This window comes from Nycticebus coucang, chromosome 1, assembly GCF_027406575.1.
Source record: "Nycticebus coucang isolate mNycCou1 chromosome 1, mNycCou1.pri, whole genome shotgun sequence".
NCBI classification, from domain to species: Eukaryota; Metazoa; Chordata; class Mammalia; order Primates; family Lorisidae; genus Nycticebus; species Nycticebus coucang.
The window spans coordinates 45,599,508-45,616,085 of NC_069780.1; the positions used below are offsets into that span (position 1 = coordinate 45,599,508).

General features: G+C 38.7%; 1 protein-coding gene across 3 annotated transcripts in view; it reads right to left on the minus strand.

The window, feature by feature from the left end:
* PDE5A (phosphodiesterase 5A) overlaps nt 1-16,578 on the minus strand; it is a 139,741-nt gene that overhangs the window by 38,017 nt on the left and 85,146 nt on the right. For all 3 annotated transcript variants that reach the window (XM_053573011.1, XM_053573154.1, XM_053573088.1), the window contains 2 exons: nt 16,065-16,240; nt 12,496-12,555 (listed from right to left, as the gene is read on the minus strand). In XM_053573011.1, the coding sequence (XP_053428986.1) occupies nt 12,496-12,555; nt 16,065-16,240 (236 nt within the window). The remainder of the gene's footprint in view (nt 1-12,495; nt 12,556-16,064; nt 16,241-16,578) is intronic.

Here is a 16,578-nt window from a genome sequence, read left to right on the forward strand (position 1 = left end):
ACTCGCTTCACTACCACAGAAGCCTCACTGTGGATTCCAGTTCAGTATGCCCGGATGAGCCTTAGGAAGGTGGTTTTGTTTGGGAGAGGGGGACTGGCTTCTTCAGCAACATCCTCGGTTTTGACTTTACAGTCATTCAATTGCAGTAAGTACTTGCAGTTTCAACAGTGTTCCTGTGTATCTTCTGCTTTTCCTGTAAAGCTGCAGTCCCCAAACCGTGGGCAGGACGGTACCAGTCTGTGGCCTGCAGGAACCTGGCTGGACAGCATCACTGCCCGAGTTCTGCCTCCTGTCCCATCCCTCCCTGCCCCCTAACCCCCAGCCCACCCCACCTCATCCATGGAAAAATTGTTTTCCATGAAACCGGTTCCTGATGCCAAAAAGGTTGGGGATCGAAGCTGTAAAGCATCCACTCTAACTGGCAGATTCCTTTGAGACATGGCTCCCATCCAAAGGAGGGTTAAGTGTCCTGTGGAGGTCTGTCTAGCCTGAGAATGTCTCCAGGTCACCGTAACTTAATGGCACGTTTATCTTCCTGCCTTCTAAACTACACTGGGATCTACCTACCAGCAGCAGGCTGTATCTCACAGCCTTTGGTATTCATTGTAACTATACTGATGGATACAGTTTAAAAATATTTATTAAATGAGTGGAATAAAGTATTTCCTTTGCTTCATTTGAGTCAGTTAAGTTCCATTTTTAAGATCCCAAAGCTGCCTACTAGAGTGAAGGCCATTAATGAGTTGGGAAAATGACAGCCCTAACAAGTGCATCACAAATGTTTTATTTGGTACTATTTTTATAAAATTGTGTTATACTGTTCCTAAAACTTGGGGAGAATTTAACAGCAACAAAAAAAGATTTCCATCTTCCCTTGAAAAATCAGGCTATCCTGATCCCCAATTTCCATGAAGCAACAACCAGACAGAGCCAAGGAGCCCTGACTTCTCCACGAAGCTGGACCCCCATGTTTCTTTTTGGCTCTCTTGCTGGCCCTGTGGGCCGGGAATTTGCAAGAGTCCCCCTGCCTCCCCACTGTACCCCTAAGCCCTGTCAGCACTTTGATAACTATTTTAGCCAGACCCTGCTGAGATTAACCCATCTAAAAGAGGCTTTTACCTGGTTTGGGGCAGAGGAAGAAAAATGAAGAAATCTGAGCCAGGTTTAAGTTTCCTAGGCATATCTGAGACATCACTGTTTTGCTTTACTTCCCTCCATCTTTTTGTGAAGTAAAACAGTCAAAATCATAAAATCTCATGGAATATTCTAGAGTTGCAGGTTTGCTCACAAACCTGGGGACACGTGCACAATCTCCTTTCGATCCTGGCCTTCAGATTTCACTCACATATACCAGACTTGTTTAAACTTTCAATGAACATCACCTTCTTCATTCTCTACCCAGGAGGAGGAAGCCGGGGCCTTAAGGTCACCTATGCCCTCCAGATCCCCCAGGGGATCAAACCCAAACTGGACAGAACAAATCCCTTTATTAAGATTCTCACTAAGAATCTCTTCAAGACCAAAATGACAAGAAAATATGCATTCTGTTAAGTCGGTTCCATAGGCTAATGCGTAGGCTGAAATAGGAGAGGAATTAAAAAGTTTAGAGAAAGGCCTTAGTTGTTTACACCAGCCTCTAACATCAGAGAAGGAGCAGCCCCTCTGGCTCAGGAAGTGTGGAGGTGGGAACAAGACCACCTTAACTCTGAGCAGATTAACAGCTGGTTTCCTTAAAACATGATGCACTCTCCACAAGAGAACAGATGTTTTTTCCTTAGGGCATCATTATTCTTATAGCAGGAAGTTTTCTTTACTTCCTTCCACAAAGGATATTCTAAAAGCTACAGGATAGAAGCCAACACAGCTTGTACTTGTCTATTTTACACGCCAATTCCCAACTTCTCTCTACTAAGGGGAAAGAATCTTTTCTTTCGCTTGTTTGGTAACGCCACACCACGACTCAAACTCTCTGAGCTGACCCAGTGGGGACATGCAAACATTTCTTTAAGAAACATTTTCCTTGTAGTCAGTGAGTGATACAGAGGTTCAGATTCCAAGTCCTAACAAAGTCAGAAATCACTTAAATCTCTTCTTTGACAATCACAGGAGAATTTAATTTGTTTGCCTTGGAAAAGCTTGAGATAAAAGCAGTTTTTAAATAAAACGTATTATTATCTTTCATTTTTATTTACCATTTTATAAAACAAAATATTCTACATCTTACTAATAGCAGGAAATAAAGTATGTGGTGCCTCTGGGTTAGGGCACGTATATACAATTCCAGATTTTCACAGCTTCTCCTTTCAGTGACAATTTTATTTGTCACAATTTGCAAAGTGAGATTTCTGAGTCTGATTTTTTCTGGAGATAATACAACTTACTGCAATTTGGTTTGGAAGACTAACAGAAATAATATATTTAGAGCCTTTAAAGAGTATACAACAATGAGGTTCTAGAAATATAAATATATATTTTTATGGTTGAATAATCCAATTCAAAACTACTAGAATTATGACCCCATTTAATACCATTCAATACTGTTTATATCTCGACGTGAGAGCACAATGCCTGTAAATTCTCAGGCAACAGAGTTTAGATTTCTTAGTGCTTAATTCAAATACAGTTAACCCTTTGTACTGCTATAGTTTTAATTCTTGTCAAATTTAGCAAATATGAAATGCAAAAAAATCGACCAAGCTCATTGGGTTCAAGATTTAATCTGACAATTCTATGGTATATCTGTGTATATTCTTCTGGGTTTTTAAACTCTGTCTGCTACTGGAACTACTAAACAAACTACTTTGTCTCTGGTGAGTCTTTAAAGAAATTTTTTCATTTACATTACCTTTTTGTGACGTCTTTTCTAGTACATTGGTCTCCTTTTCACCATTCTTGCAAAAATTAAAAAAAATTAACTCTGGACGTATAATTCACTGGTTAAAGAATGAAACTGGCATTATTTCTGAGGGGAGGGCTACATTGGGTTAAAGCAGCAGAGTTATAAAAAGGTTAATTTGATTTTAAATCCAAATTAATTGTTCTAAATACCATCTGACTGATAAGGAGCTAAATACCCCATTTCCCCGAAAATAAGACAGTGTCTTATTTCAAGGTGTGCTCCCAAAGATGCGCTAGGTCTTATTTTCAGGGGACGTCTTATCGTTCCTGTGAGTAGGTCTTATTTTCGGGAAAATGGGGTATTAAACTGATCACCAACTGAAAAAAATTGTAAATCAGCTACATTTACATTTCAGCATTAGATGATGGCCATAGAAAGATCATAAAACACCACAAAGCACAGGGTAAAAATAAATGGTTGCTATTGGGGTTTCTAGTCTTGACGTTCACTGACTTTGTCACCCTGAGTAAGAAAAAGATGTTGGACCTCTCTGCCTACTTTCTCAAACCTATAAAATGAGGAAGTCGGACTGGATTGTCTCTCCGGTTTAATATTCTCTGAGTAGGGTACATTTTTCTGTGTCCACAGGGCTCCTGCACTTCCTAACTCCCTTCTCACTTTGGAACCAAATGCTATACTGTGAGTAGCACCTGAATTTTGCTGGGGACTGTCCTATCTCTGATTTTCTCAGCATTTAAGGTAAATGGATGGGTGCACCTTGGCAGTTAGGGTTAAGGTGCATTTTTCATGCTTGATTCCATATATGTCTTCTTGATCCTGCTTCCTGACAAGTGGGACAAGGGATAGTCCACAACTCCTGACCTGAACTGAAGACCCTAGACTGTGCCTGTAGAAGAGGGTTAGCCTCTCTTCTTACTGAAATAATGCTCGAAATAAAAAGCTGAGTTCCCTGAACTTGTTATATATATATTTTTGCAGGTGTGAAGGTGTTGATATTTTTCTCCTCTGCTTTTAAGGTTAGTTAATACTGTCTGTTTCACTTCCAAGCCTTTTTGTTTCTCCTCTGCATGGAAAGCATACTTCCAAGTTTTCATATAACTAATTCTTTCCCCCTTTTTTGTATGTCTCAGCTGCATCAGGGAAACATTCACGAGTCCTGTGATAGATTCCATATATAGTAAGACTCAATTAATATTTATTTTAACATTTTTCTAGTAAGCTTTCATTTCCCGAAGAGGCTAGAAAGTGAAAATATGTATTTCCTTGACTCCTTTGCAGCTAGGGTTCCAGATGGATTTTGGTTTCTCTAATAAAGTATTACCTGAGTAATACTTAAATTTCAAACAAGCACATTGCCACATGGGAAAACCAATTTGTTTTTTGGTGGGGGGAGTATAGTTTTAGAGGGCAAAATGCAGTCCTGGAGCTGTGGTTCGGGAAGTGGTTTTCTGACTTCCATGTTATGTTGGATGGTTGATTGTAGGGAGCAGATAGCCCGGTGGCTTTCTGATTCTGGCCACATGGAAGTTGCCAGAGTGAGCTAGCTTGGCAGTTTGTTCTGGGACTTCTTCCTGGGTCATTCATCTATCCTGTCCAATGAGACTTTAAAGCAATGAGCTAAATTATTTTCTGCTTAAAGTAGCTAAAATAGCTTCTTATTATCTGTAATTGAACCCTGATGATATTGTATTTGGCAACAAAAACATTTGCAGGCAACGGACTCTCAGGGGCAGGGATTTGGGACTGGATGTTTGATCAGGTAGGTTTGAAGGCAGAAGGGGATCAGTTGCCATTAGAGCAGTGGCTCTCAAAGTTCTCTCCCTGGACCAGCAGGAGCAGCAGCATCTGAGAACTTGTTAAAATGCAAATTCTTGAGTCTCAACACAGTCCTACTGAATCAGAAACCCTGGGAGTGGGGTCGGCTGTGTTAGAACGAACGTTCCAGGTGATTCTGATGAAGGCTGAAATTAGAGAACCACGGCATCAGGACTAGGTCATGAGGAGTCCGTGGCTCTGAACAGTCAATTAAAGGATCACTTTTGAACAAATACCTTTTTGAGGATCCTGTGGTGACTGCCATATAACAGTGTGATGGGCAGAAACTACAAGGTGGATTTGCCGTGTCTTGCCATGTTGGAGGAATTAATGGAAGAAAATAAAGGGCTTTAAATTTTTAGCTAAAATTATAGTCAGAAAAACTAAAGTTTTTGTGGGTTCCCTAAAATGATCTATTTCTCATAGCATAGATGTAGCCAAAACCCAGATGCAGTCTTATTCTACAAATCACTGAATTAAAGTATAAACTGAAATCACAGACTTGCCACATTTCTTACGTGAAAGTTAGAACCCTCATTAGAAAGGAGCACCAAGAAATGGAATTGAAACACTGGGAAGATCTGGATAACTACAAGTATCCCGGACCACTCACTTTGTAAAACATAATTCTATATAATTTCAAAAGGCCCTATACTTCACAGTCCTAGCTCTTTTTTTCTGATTGTAATGATATAATATTGCATTATTATTTTAAATGAGATTGTTTTTTCCTTGTTATATTTGGAACACTTAATAAAACACCTGCATCGGGTAGGAGGCAAATATTGAATGAATAAATAGCTTTTTTCTTCTCATCAAGCACCTAACTAGTTCTCTATATTGTGTAGAAATGTTTTGTATAAATTTAATTTGGCAGAATCTATAACACATGTTACTATTAGTAACGAACCATACTGTGGCAGAAACAACAAATATGGTATAGGCCTTCTTCTCTCATCTTATTCATTTTATTTACTTTTGAAATATTTTAATTATAGTTTAATTTCTCCTTTCATTTGCACAAAAAATTCCAATATTATAATGTAAAAAAAATTCAATTTCTGCTTCCCTTAAAAGTCATTGAAGCTTGATTCTCTCACTTCCAGGACCCTGGAAACCCAGGACTAAAAAAAAAAAAAAAAAAGCAGGGTGGCACCTGTGGCTCAGTTGGTAGGGCGCCGGCCCCATATACGGAGGGTGGCGGGTTCAAACCTGGCCCCGGCTGAACTGCAACCAAAAAATAGCCAGGCGTTGTGGCGGGCGCCTGTAGTCCCAGCTACTCGGGAGGCTGAGGCAAGAGAATCACTTAAGCCCAGGAGTTGGAGGTTGCTGTGAGCTGTGTGACGCCACGGCACTCTACTGAGGGCGATAAAGTGAGACTCTGTCTCTACAAAAAAAAAAAAAATAAAAAAAAATAAAATAAAAGAAAAAAGAAAAAACAAGCAAAATCTTATTGAAAGGATGGAAGGAATTTGATTTGTGTTTTTTTTTTTTTTTTTTGTAGAGACAGAGTCTCACTTTATGGCCCTTGGTAGAGTGCCATGGCATCACACAGCTCACAGCAACCTCCAACTCCTGGGCTTAAGCGATTCTCTTGCCTCAGCCACCCAAGTAGCTGGGACTACAGGCGCCCGCCACAACACCCGGCTATTTTTTGGTTGCAGTTCAGCTGGGGCAGGGTTTGAACCCGCCACCCTCGGTATATGGGGCTGGCGCCTTACCAACTGAGCCACAGGCGCCGCCCTGATTTGTGTTTTTTAAAATGCTACAGTACAGCCAGGCACGTTGGCTCGCACCTGTAATCCCAGCACTTGGGAGGCTGAGGTATGTGGATTGCCTGAGCTCACAGATTTGAGACCAGCCTGAGCTCACAGATTTGAGACCAGCCTGAGCCACAGAGAGACCTCGTCTCTAAAATAGCCGGGCATTGTGGTGGGTACCTGTAGTCCCAGCTACTTGAGAGGCTGAGGCAAGAGAATTGCTTAAGCCCAGGAGTTTGGGGTTGCTGTGAGCTATGATGCCATAGCACTCTACCAAGGGTGATGAAGTGAGACTCTGTCTAAAAAAAAAAAAAATGCTAGATTATAATCTGAGTTTCCTGGAATCTACTGATTAATAAGTAAATAAATTGATTCATTCAAAATGACACATAAACCAGATTCTTCTTAAGCAATCACTAAATGGTAGCTATTATTATTCTGACTAAAGAACTAATAGCCCAGTGAAGAAGACAGACACATCAGTAAATGAAATCCACACTTTTTTAAGTGCAGTAACAGAAGTATGTTGGCAGTGTGCACAGCTATCCCTAACCACACAATCATAGAGAACGTAAGTCCACATTTAACCACTTTTTTCAGTCAAAGAATCTTTCCTGAGCTTTATCAATGTCTTATTAAAGGCAAATAATGGACCTTTCGTTCAACTATTTCTCATTATCATGACCCTTCATACAACAAAGGGGACATAGGTATTTCCCTTTTAGACAAATATGAAGGGTACCTTCTTGTTTACTTAATAGAGAAATGAACTTTTATAGAAAATAATACCTTTATAAAGTGTATAGTCTCCTCTTGAAGCCCATAAAGCATGTGTGTATGGAAAATAATACACTAGGGCAAATACAATGCTTGTTTTTAAATTAAATTATTGAGTTTCTTATTTTGGGTAGATGCCTCATGCAGAAGGTTTATATTTAGCCTGTGGCAAAGTCTCTGGCAACCTCAGTAAAAAATACCGATGTGTGGCTACATGGCCATACAATTTGCTCAATTGTATAATCTTTATACAAAAAAGGTCAAGCTGCTATCAAAGGCATTCTGCCTGCCTTAGGTCTGGAGTATCAAATCTCAAGAGTCAAAATAAAATTATGGAAACTGGAAACAATGCCTGATAGCCAACAGTTAAGAAAAGGCTCGTTATGCAGAAAGTTAGTTATTAATATAAGTCTGAAAAGAAGAGCAGCCACTGAACTTGATTTTCCATAAAATGTCAAATTCTTCCAATTAGCTTCAGTGTTTTATAAGCACTGCATTTTGTTATATCAATCCTTGATATTTATTTAGCATAAATATTAAGAGGAAAGAAGATTTCAATCTCGATACATTTTTTAAAGGAAATTTTCAGGGATGAATTAATATATCTGACGGGTCGTATTGGTGGCTGCTAGGAGGGGGTCCCCCGCCAGGTATTTTAAGCTCCTTTTCAGCTCTGACTACTACCCCTACCTCATGTGGAGTTTTTTCATGGGCAGCAGTTTAGTTCTACATCTTTTTTTGAGACAGTTTCATTTTGTTGCCCTCGGTAGAGTGCTATAGCATCATAGCTCACAGCAACCTCAAACTCTTGGGCTCAAGCAATTCCCTGGCCTCAGCCTCCCAAGTAGGTAGAACTAGAGGTGTCCGCCACAATGCCTGGCCATTTTTAGAGACGAGTCTCACTCTTGCTCATGCTGATCTCGAACTCCTGAGCTCAGGCAATCCACCTGCCTTGGCCTCCCAGAATGCTGGGATTATAGGCATGAACCACTGAGCCTGGCCTTAGATCTTTGAATAAAGCCACTTTGATAGCCATTATATTACACTTTAGAGAAGGCTATTACCTCCTTTCTCCACTTTTCACATGCATAAGAAATATGTTTGTAAAGAAGAAACCACAAAATTAGTTTACAAGCCTGCTAGAATTTATCTTTCTCTGAGGGGAAAGTGAATCCAAATACAGATGAGAAAGAAACCTACTTATATAAAGGGAAGTGAAAATGAAACTCAATATATGGAACCGATTCTTACAGGCAGTAAGAGGTGAGTAAGGCATAGGTAGGACTGAACTAGTATATTTTCTTTAATAACAATATCAACGTGCTATATGATTTTTCCTTTTTCTAACATTATACGAGTGGATCCCTTTAAATCTCAATAGAGAAGAGGCACAGGCTACCAAAAACTTGGTAATGAGTTTACAGTTTTCTAAAATCATATGAAGAAGGCATACATTAAGAGATTCTGATAAGGTATGCATACATTTATAAATAAGACTTTAGAATAAGTTTATGACTATAATTGGGGCTAATACACATAGATCTATATAACATCTTGGTTACTGAGTTCCACACATAAAGTTTTTTAAAAAACTAAGGTGTTTAGAATTATACACTGTAGTTAACACATAGGAAGCTCAAAAATGGTGTCCCTCATACTTTGAAGCTAAGATTAGCAGTTAAAGTAATCCACTAGGAAAGTCAAAGCAAAACAGGTAAGTTTAGCTTGACAAATGAAAGCAGGAAGAATGAAAAAAAAGAATTTACAGGATGTCCCGAAAGTCTCCATACATGAAGGAAAATGGGAAATTGTAACGAAATGCATTTTCATTTACAAAATATTCATTACGAAATTTTACAAAGAGGCAATCAACACAGAATATTTTGTAAAATTATGTAATGAATATTTTGTAAATAAAGATACATTTAGCTACAATTTCCCATTTTCCTTATGTATGGTGACTGTTGGGACACCCTGTAATAGGCCTTGCTGATGGGAAAAATGTAGCCCAGTTAATGCTATAGATGACTATAAAAAGGAATGTCTCAAGTGAAGTCCAAAGGACTGTTCAGAGAATATCTCCCACTATTTAAGGATGAGGATGAATCCCCTCTGCAGAAATACTGCCTAAATACTTGTTAGTAATAATACTGCCTCTTTGTGTTGGTTTGACTGAGCAGACCCATCAAGATAACAAAAGGGTCTCAGTTTGCTTCTAGATGTTTCACCTACATTTATAGAACCTGATGTAAAAGCTATAAGGACTGAACCAAATTAGCACTGATTCCATGACATTTTGAGAGGTTCTTCTTTTAAAAAAAATAATCCCGGCTTGGTGCCCATAGCACAGTGGTTACGGCGCCAGCCACACACACCAAGGCTTAAGGGTTCGAACCTGGCCTGGGGCTGCTAAACAACAATGACAACTGTAAGGTTGTCAGGTGACAACTGCAAAAAAGCCAGGTGTTGTGGTGGGCAGCTACTTGGGAGGCTGAGACAAAAGAATCCCTTAAGCCCAGGAGTTTGAGGTTGCTGTGACGCCATGGCACTCTACTGTGGGTGACATAACGAGACTTTGTCTCAAAAAAATAAAATAAAATAAAATAAAATATAAAAGGCGCCTGTGGCTCAGTGAGTAGGGCGCGGGCCCCATATGCCGAGGGTGGCAGGTTCAAACCCAGCCCCGGCCAAACTGCAACAAAAAAATAGCCGGGCGTTGTGGCGGGCGCCTGTAGTCCCAGCTGCTCGGGAGGCTGAGGCAAGAGAATCGCCTAAGCCCAAGAGTTAGAGGTTGCTGTGAGCCGTGTGACGCCACGGCACTCTACCGAGGGCCATAAAGTGAGACTCTGTCTCTGCGAAAAAAAAAAACAAAAAAACTAATCCCTAACGTATAATTATTTATATATTATATATATATCAGAGAGCAAGGCAGAAAAGCCTGTCAATCAATCAAATGTTCTGGTTGTTCAGATAATAAGTAAGCATTTATTACATTCTGATATTTTAATGAATCAACTTTCTAATCACTATAACCAGGCCAACTGGAGTCTTTTCTTATTACCTCAACTACTTGTGACTAAGGATCACTGACAGGTAGATGGCAAAATGTTTAGTTTAAAGGTCAATTTCCGCTACACCCAAATTTAAGGCAAGAAAAGGCTATATTTAAGATGAGGCTTAAAAACGCAAGTAAAACAAGTTGAAAAAACAAGGATTCTGAATTTCCTATCAATAATTACTTTGTTGTGACTAGGGAACATTTTCTGGACACAGGCACGGTGTACATGTAAGTATATTTAGTTCTCTTAAGAAGAAATTTTTTTAAATGAAAGTTAAAATATTTGACAGTTTTTCAAATTATTTTAGGTTTTAAATTGAGATAGACACGTGACCAAGGCAGCGATTTGGGTAATTGCTGGATGATGGGAACACCTGTGTAGTTGGGGCTGTACAGAAATTTTTATTCAGTTGATAGAAAACTAGAATTCAAATCAGTTGCTGACGTTCAACCAATTTAAGTAAATTACTTGACCCAGAAGCTATTTAACCCTCCATTTCTCAATGCAGCTGTCAGAAATCTATTTTCCAAATAGAACAACAGCTGGTTTTGAACAATACTTCTATAGAACAATTTTCAGTTATTCTAAAGTGTTTTTCTCTTGCTAAAATTATAAATATAGTTGAGAAGGTAATTTTCAAACTATTCTAAAAGACTATATTATCTTTTTTTTTTTTTTTTGCAGTTTTTGGCCGGGGCTGGGTTTGAACCCACCACCTCCAGCATATGGGGCCGGCGCCCTACTCCTTTGAGCCACAGGTGCCGCCCAAGACTATATTATCTTTAAAGAAAAAAAACAAAATTTAATATCCTTGTGATTTTTAAAGTGTTATCTTTACAAATGACTTGCTAGTTTTTATTTACAAGCACTCAGCAGAGTGTAACCTCGCCTTCATTTTAGAACTAACTTCATAACCCTGCAGTGCCTGCAGCACCTCAATACGCATCTTTCCAGGGGATAAATTCTGTTTGGCAGTCTTTGAGACACCTCTCTGCACTCTTCCCCATCTGGTCCACTGCTGTGATTTCACTGTCACAGGATATAACTCCCAAATCTCACCTCGAGTGCTGACCACTCCTCAGCACTCTGGCGTCCTGCCTTTTCTGATTGTTGCAGATGTCCACTTGGTTGTTCTACCAGCAAATCAAACTTAACTTTCCCTAGATCAAATCTACCTTCTTCATAGTTCTACTTTTATTAATTAATGTCACCATCATTCTTCGAATTGCCAAGAGCAAAACATTTAGATCATCTTTCATCTTCTCTCTCCCTGGCCGCTCTAACAGCACAGTGCTGGACTCACGGGCTCCAGAGGTGGACGGAACTTGTATCCTGACTCCTCTGCTTCACCGCAGTATGACCTTCAGCAAGCCTCTCGGCTTCTCTAGGCTTCAGTGTGCGCTTCACAACATAGTTATGAAGTTTGCATGAGAACACAGTTGTTCAGTTTACACGAGAAAAGAATTTAGCATGAGGTGAGCTATGATGCGGATGATGGCAATGAAAAAGAATCTCAATGATCTGTTCACATTCTTTCCATTCTTACAGAACTCTCATCACATCTCACATAAACCGTATCTATACAAAAATTAATTTAAACTCAGAAGGCCAGTCTTGGCTGCAAATGTATCAGTGCCTCAAATTTTTATTAATCTCAACCAAGCCATTCCCAATCAAGAATTAGGACATGTAACTTATCTACTTAGATATCAGTGTGCTTTTCTCTTGTTATATGCTCGATGAAAATTCAGGAACTGACCCCGTTTGAACTTAATTTCAAATAGCACTTCATAAGCCATACGGTCAGAAATTAAAATCATTCTTAGTTCTTGATAAGGCAGAGTAGGTTATCAGTAACTCTTTTGTCACTACTCTAGACAAAAATTACCCCAGACAACCACGTTATAGTCCCTATTTCCCCAGGAAATAAAAACTAAACTTAATTTTGACCTGAGACTTAAAGATCAGAAAAATTACTGGAAATAAAATCAGAATCATATAAAGTATGACAAAGTCAATATATTTAATACCTTTTGCTTTGTACTATCAATGACTTGGCACCCTTGCAAGAAAGTAGAGTTGATTAAATATTTTTATGAGTGTCCATTTACATATTTACCAGATTCGATTAAGGGAACACTGCTAGTAGAACTAGACATACCGAGAAAAGCGTACTTAATTAGATGTTTAGAGTGAATAATTTGTGAAAAGAAAGAGGAGTTACCGCTAAAGACTGAAGCTCTCTTGTCTCCTCCTCGGCTGCTGAAGCGTGATATGACAGAACCTGCAGAATGTGAAAACAAGGCCAGGTTACATGGGAGAAACTACCAACTTGCTAGATTGGAATGTGAGGCTGGGAATTCTGCTAAAACTTCTGGGAAAGGTAACTAGACTTCTTAGAAGGTCAAATCGTATTTGTTGCTTTCTTCCAAAGTGAAAACCCCAGATTTGGATTCCATGGCTTGGTTTGGAAAACAAAAATTATACTCTTCACGTTCAAGAAAAACTCCTGTGACTTTCATCCTGACATTACTGCGACAACACATTATTTATAAGGCAGCCTAGAAATAACTATTGGCTCGAACTTGGCAGAAAATTTATTTTGAATTGTTTTTTAATAAAAATATTGACTTTAGTTATTTTTTGCTTGAGTACAGAATTAGGGGGGAAAAAAGCCTTTGCATAAACTGACATTTAATGTTGGTATTTGGAAAGAAAGTAGTCTAGAAGTAGCTATCAGCTGAGTCCTACGACCATGTAGAATTGATACAGAAAAACTGCATGGCTGGGACATAACACCATGCAGATTTAAGGATCTCTTTACCCTCACAGAATTGGCCTCTAAAGCCACCTATTACTAGTTGAAGACACTAAGACTCAGAGATTCTCAGGACTTGGCTGGAAGCTCAACCTAGTGAGAAGACAAGGCAGCCTAGGACCCAGCTCTTAACTCCTAACCTACTATACTTTCCATAACCTTGCAGAGTGAAAAAGTCAGGCTTCCTCTTTTCTTACTAACTTAAGACTCATAATCTCCACTTTTAAAACTGACTTCTGGGTACAGACTGTGCATCCCAAATCTGAAAATCTAAAGTCTGAAAAGTTTCAATGACCATTTCCTTTCAGCACAAGTTGGTGCTCAAAAAATTTCAGATCCTGGAGCATTCAAGATTTTGGATTTTTGGATTTGGAATGCTCAACTGGTAAGTATAATGTAAATATTCAAAAAGCCAAAAATGTATGAAATCTGAAAGGACCCACGTATATCAGATAAGGAATATTCAATCTGAAATGTGATAATATTTTAGACACTTTTTAAAACCAAGGTAGTGGTGGTATTTAAAATGCCTATTAATAAAGTTCATTTTTGATAGAGATCACAATTACTTCACCAAAAAACCTCAAAAGTTTTAAAATCATTGATAACAAGGTAAATCATTTCAGACTTTAAATGGGGAGTAAATTAAGCAAATTTAAAATCTAAAACCAAATAGTATATATGCCTACTATCTTGTGATTCAGAACATTTATCATACTGTGCTACATACATCAAATCTGCCTTAGCATTGGAACCGTTAATCACTAGGAGACCTCAGGAAACTTGGAGGCATTAGATCCTGCACATGAAATTGACAGGTCATGGCTCCTAACCTGTTGCTGTTGAGACCACAGAGGTAGAAAAAAGCTAATGCTATGACCATGAGTAAATTCTAACATTAAGTGCAATGCAACAAAAATATTTTTAAAAAATGACAAAGTTTATAAGAGTATTTTTATCACACACTGAAGATAAAAATAGCGCCTCACTCATAGAGTAAAAGGATTAATTTTGTTAACCCACATAAGCATTAGAATACAGAGGAAACATCTGATAAAGCCTAACTATTTTTATTGTCATTGTTGCTTTCATTGTTGTTATAATGATCATGACTTCCAGGTCTAAATAATTCACTCCCTTAAGAAGACCTGAGGGGTTTGAGTCCCTGGCTTCTGTCCAGTGGCCTCATCAGGACAGGAAAATTTTGGTTGAGGTTACATCTGTGATCAATAAATTACATTTAACTAAAAGGAGAGCTATTATGTAAAAATAGAAGTAAATCTCATTCAGAGATTTTGAGCAAAGTGATATAATGTCTGGAACTGCTTTAAAATACTCCAATGAGCGGTGAAGAAGAGTGTGGAGGACTGAGTGTGGGAACGGAGGGAGAGATCTGGTCCTGGGTTGGTAATTATTGAAGGTGACTGATGAGTACATGGGGGCTTCATTGAGTTATTTTCTCTACTTTTGTGTGTTTGAAACTTTCCATAATCAAACGAGGAAAATTTATTTCTAATTGATAGCTTCAATTCTTCAGTGCAAAACCATGAAATCAGAAAAAATTAGATTAAAAATACATATATATATATAATAAATATATATATATGGTGGTGCCTGTGGGTCAAAGGGGTAGGGCACCTATGCTGGAGGTGGCGGGTTCAAACCCAGCCCTGGCCAAAAACTGCAAAACAAAAACAAACAAACAAAAAAAAAACACCAAAAAAACCCCCAAAACACATATATATATACACACACACATACAATATATGTATATATATTTATGCATTTTCAAACTCTGTGTGCACATGTATAGGTATGTGTGTATGGACCTAATTGAAACTATATTTAAACTATATGTTTTTGTGTTTATGTATATATGTATGCATACACATTTGAAACAGATTGGAAATGATTCATTATGTCTGTCATACACAGTCTTTCATATAATACTGTAGCTAACCTGCTGGTGTCACGTACTCAGCTGAAAAAGTAAGTGTGCCATCTTGGTCACTGGTAAAACTTGAAGTACAAGGGATATCTTTCTAGCTTTTCAGCTTAGGTATTTATTTATGTGGGGTTCAAAGAAATGTTACATCCCATACATTAATTTTTACTGACCTCAACTAGAAAAGAGTTGGCAAACATTCAAATGTATTTCTTAATGGCATATAAATTAGTAGAGACATTTGTACCTTTGAAGTCTATTTCCCTAAATGGTCTATGATGTCAGAAATTTCATGTTATACAAAATGAACATCTTCAAGGTGGTTGTTGAGATATATATGTGGAAAGAACGGACTTCACGTGAGCAGGCTAGTCCTACATGGGAAGGAGCCTGCCTATGTCAGGCCCCCTAAGCCTCAGGCCTCAGAATCACTACGGGGGAGGTGGAGAACTCTGTAGTAATACAGATTCCCAGCCTCGACCCAAAATGCACTGCATCAGAATCTCCAGAAGTGGAGTTTATAAATCTGTAGTTTGAAACCTTTTGAGTCTGAAGTAGCTAGCTAGTCCAGGAACTTCAAACTATTCTTGCTTTTCATTGACTTTTGCCCCCTCACTTCTAACTCTCTTAGGAGTGTCTAGGCCTCATGCTTTTGTTCTTTTTTAATTTCTTTGCACAATTGTTCTCATGGAAAGATGGGGAAGCTCAGGCAGTGGGAGGGGCAGAGAGGCTACAGTGGTGGCAATCATCATTTGTGTGAAGGGATTATTAAAGCCAAAGATTGCTAACTACAGAAAAAGCAGGGGACTCAGGGACAGCCTGAGTTTTGGTTTGGTCGTAGATGACCTTTGACAAGTTTCTAAAACATTGTTTCCTTCGCTTTTAAAATGAGGACTCCAAGGCGTCATCTACATCATATGATTTCTGTGAGGACATGATGGCAGAACACAAACACACCCTGAGTTCACCGTGAGTGGTCATGAGGGAAACGTAACAGCGAGTGTTTAGAGACCCCCCAGCGTCAGCCCACCTCCAATGTGACCATTTGCTTGGCCATGGCTCTTTCCACTGCTTCATACATCTGTGTGTTCTGGATCCCCAAGCCACAAAAGATGACAAAAGCTTCCAGAAACTGTTCATCATTTCGGTTGAAAGGCTTAACCTTGCCAGTATTCTCCTCCATCTTATTAACAAGTTGGCAAACCCCTATAACGATCCGAAAAAGTGACCAAATGTTATGGTTAATTATCACGGCTTTTCTTTACTTTAACACACACAGCCAAAGATTGCCATATATATTTTTCTTTGGAACACGTGGCATCTCCACATAAGGAAATGAACCCCCACAAATACAACTGGGAGAAATAAACAGAATTTATATGAAAACTGGTTCACATAGTTCTAAATGTACATCGTTGCCTGTGTTCAAAAAATCCTAGAGTACTATTTTCTTCCAGACTTAGTCATGAATTTTAAATCAGTTGAATCCCCAAAGACAATTTGTCCTTTGGAAACTAATTGGATTTTTGTCCATTTGCCAAAAG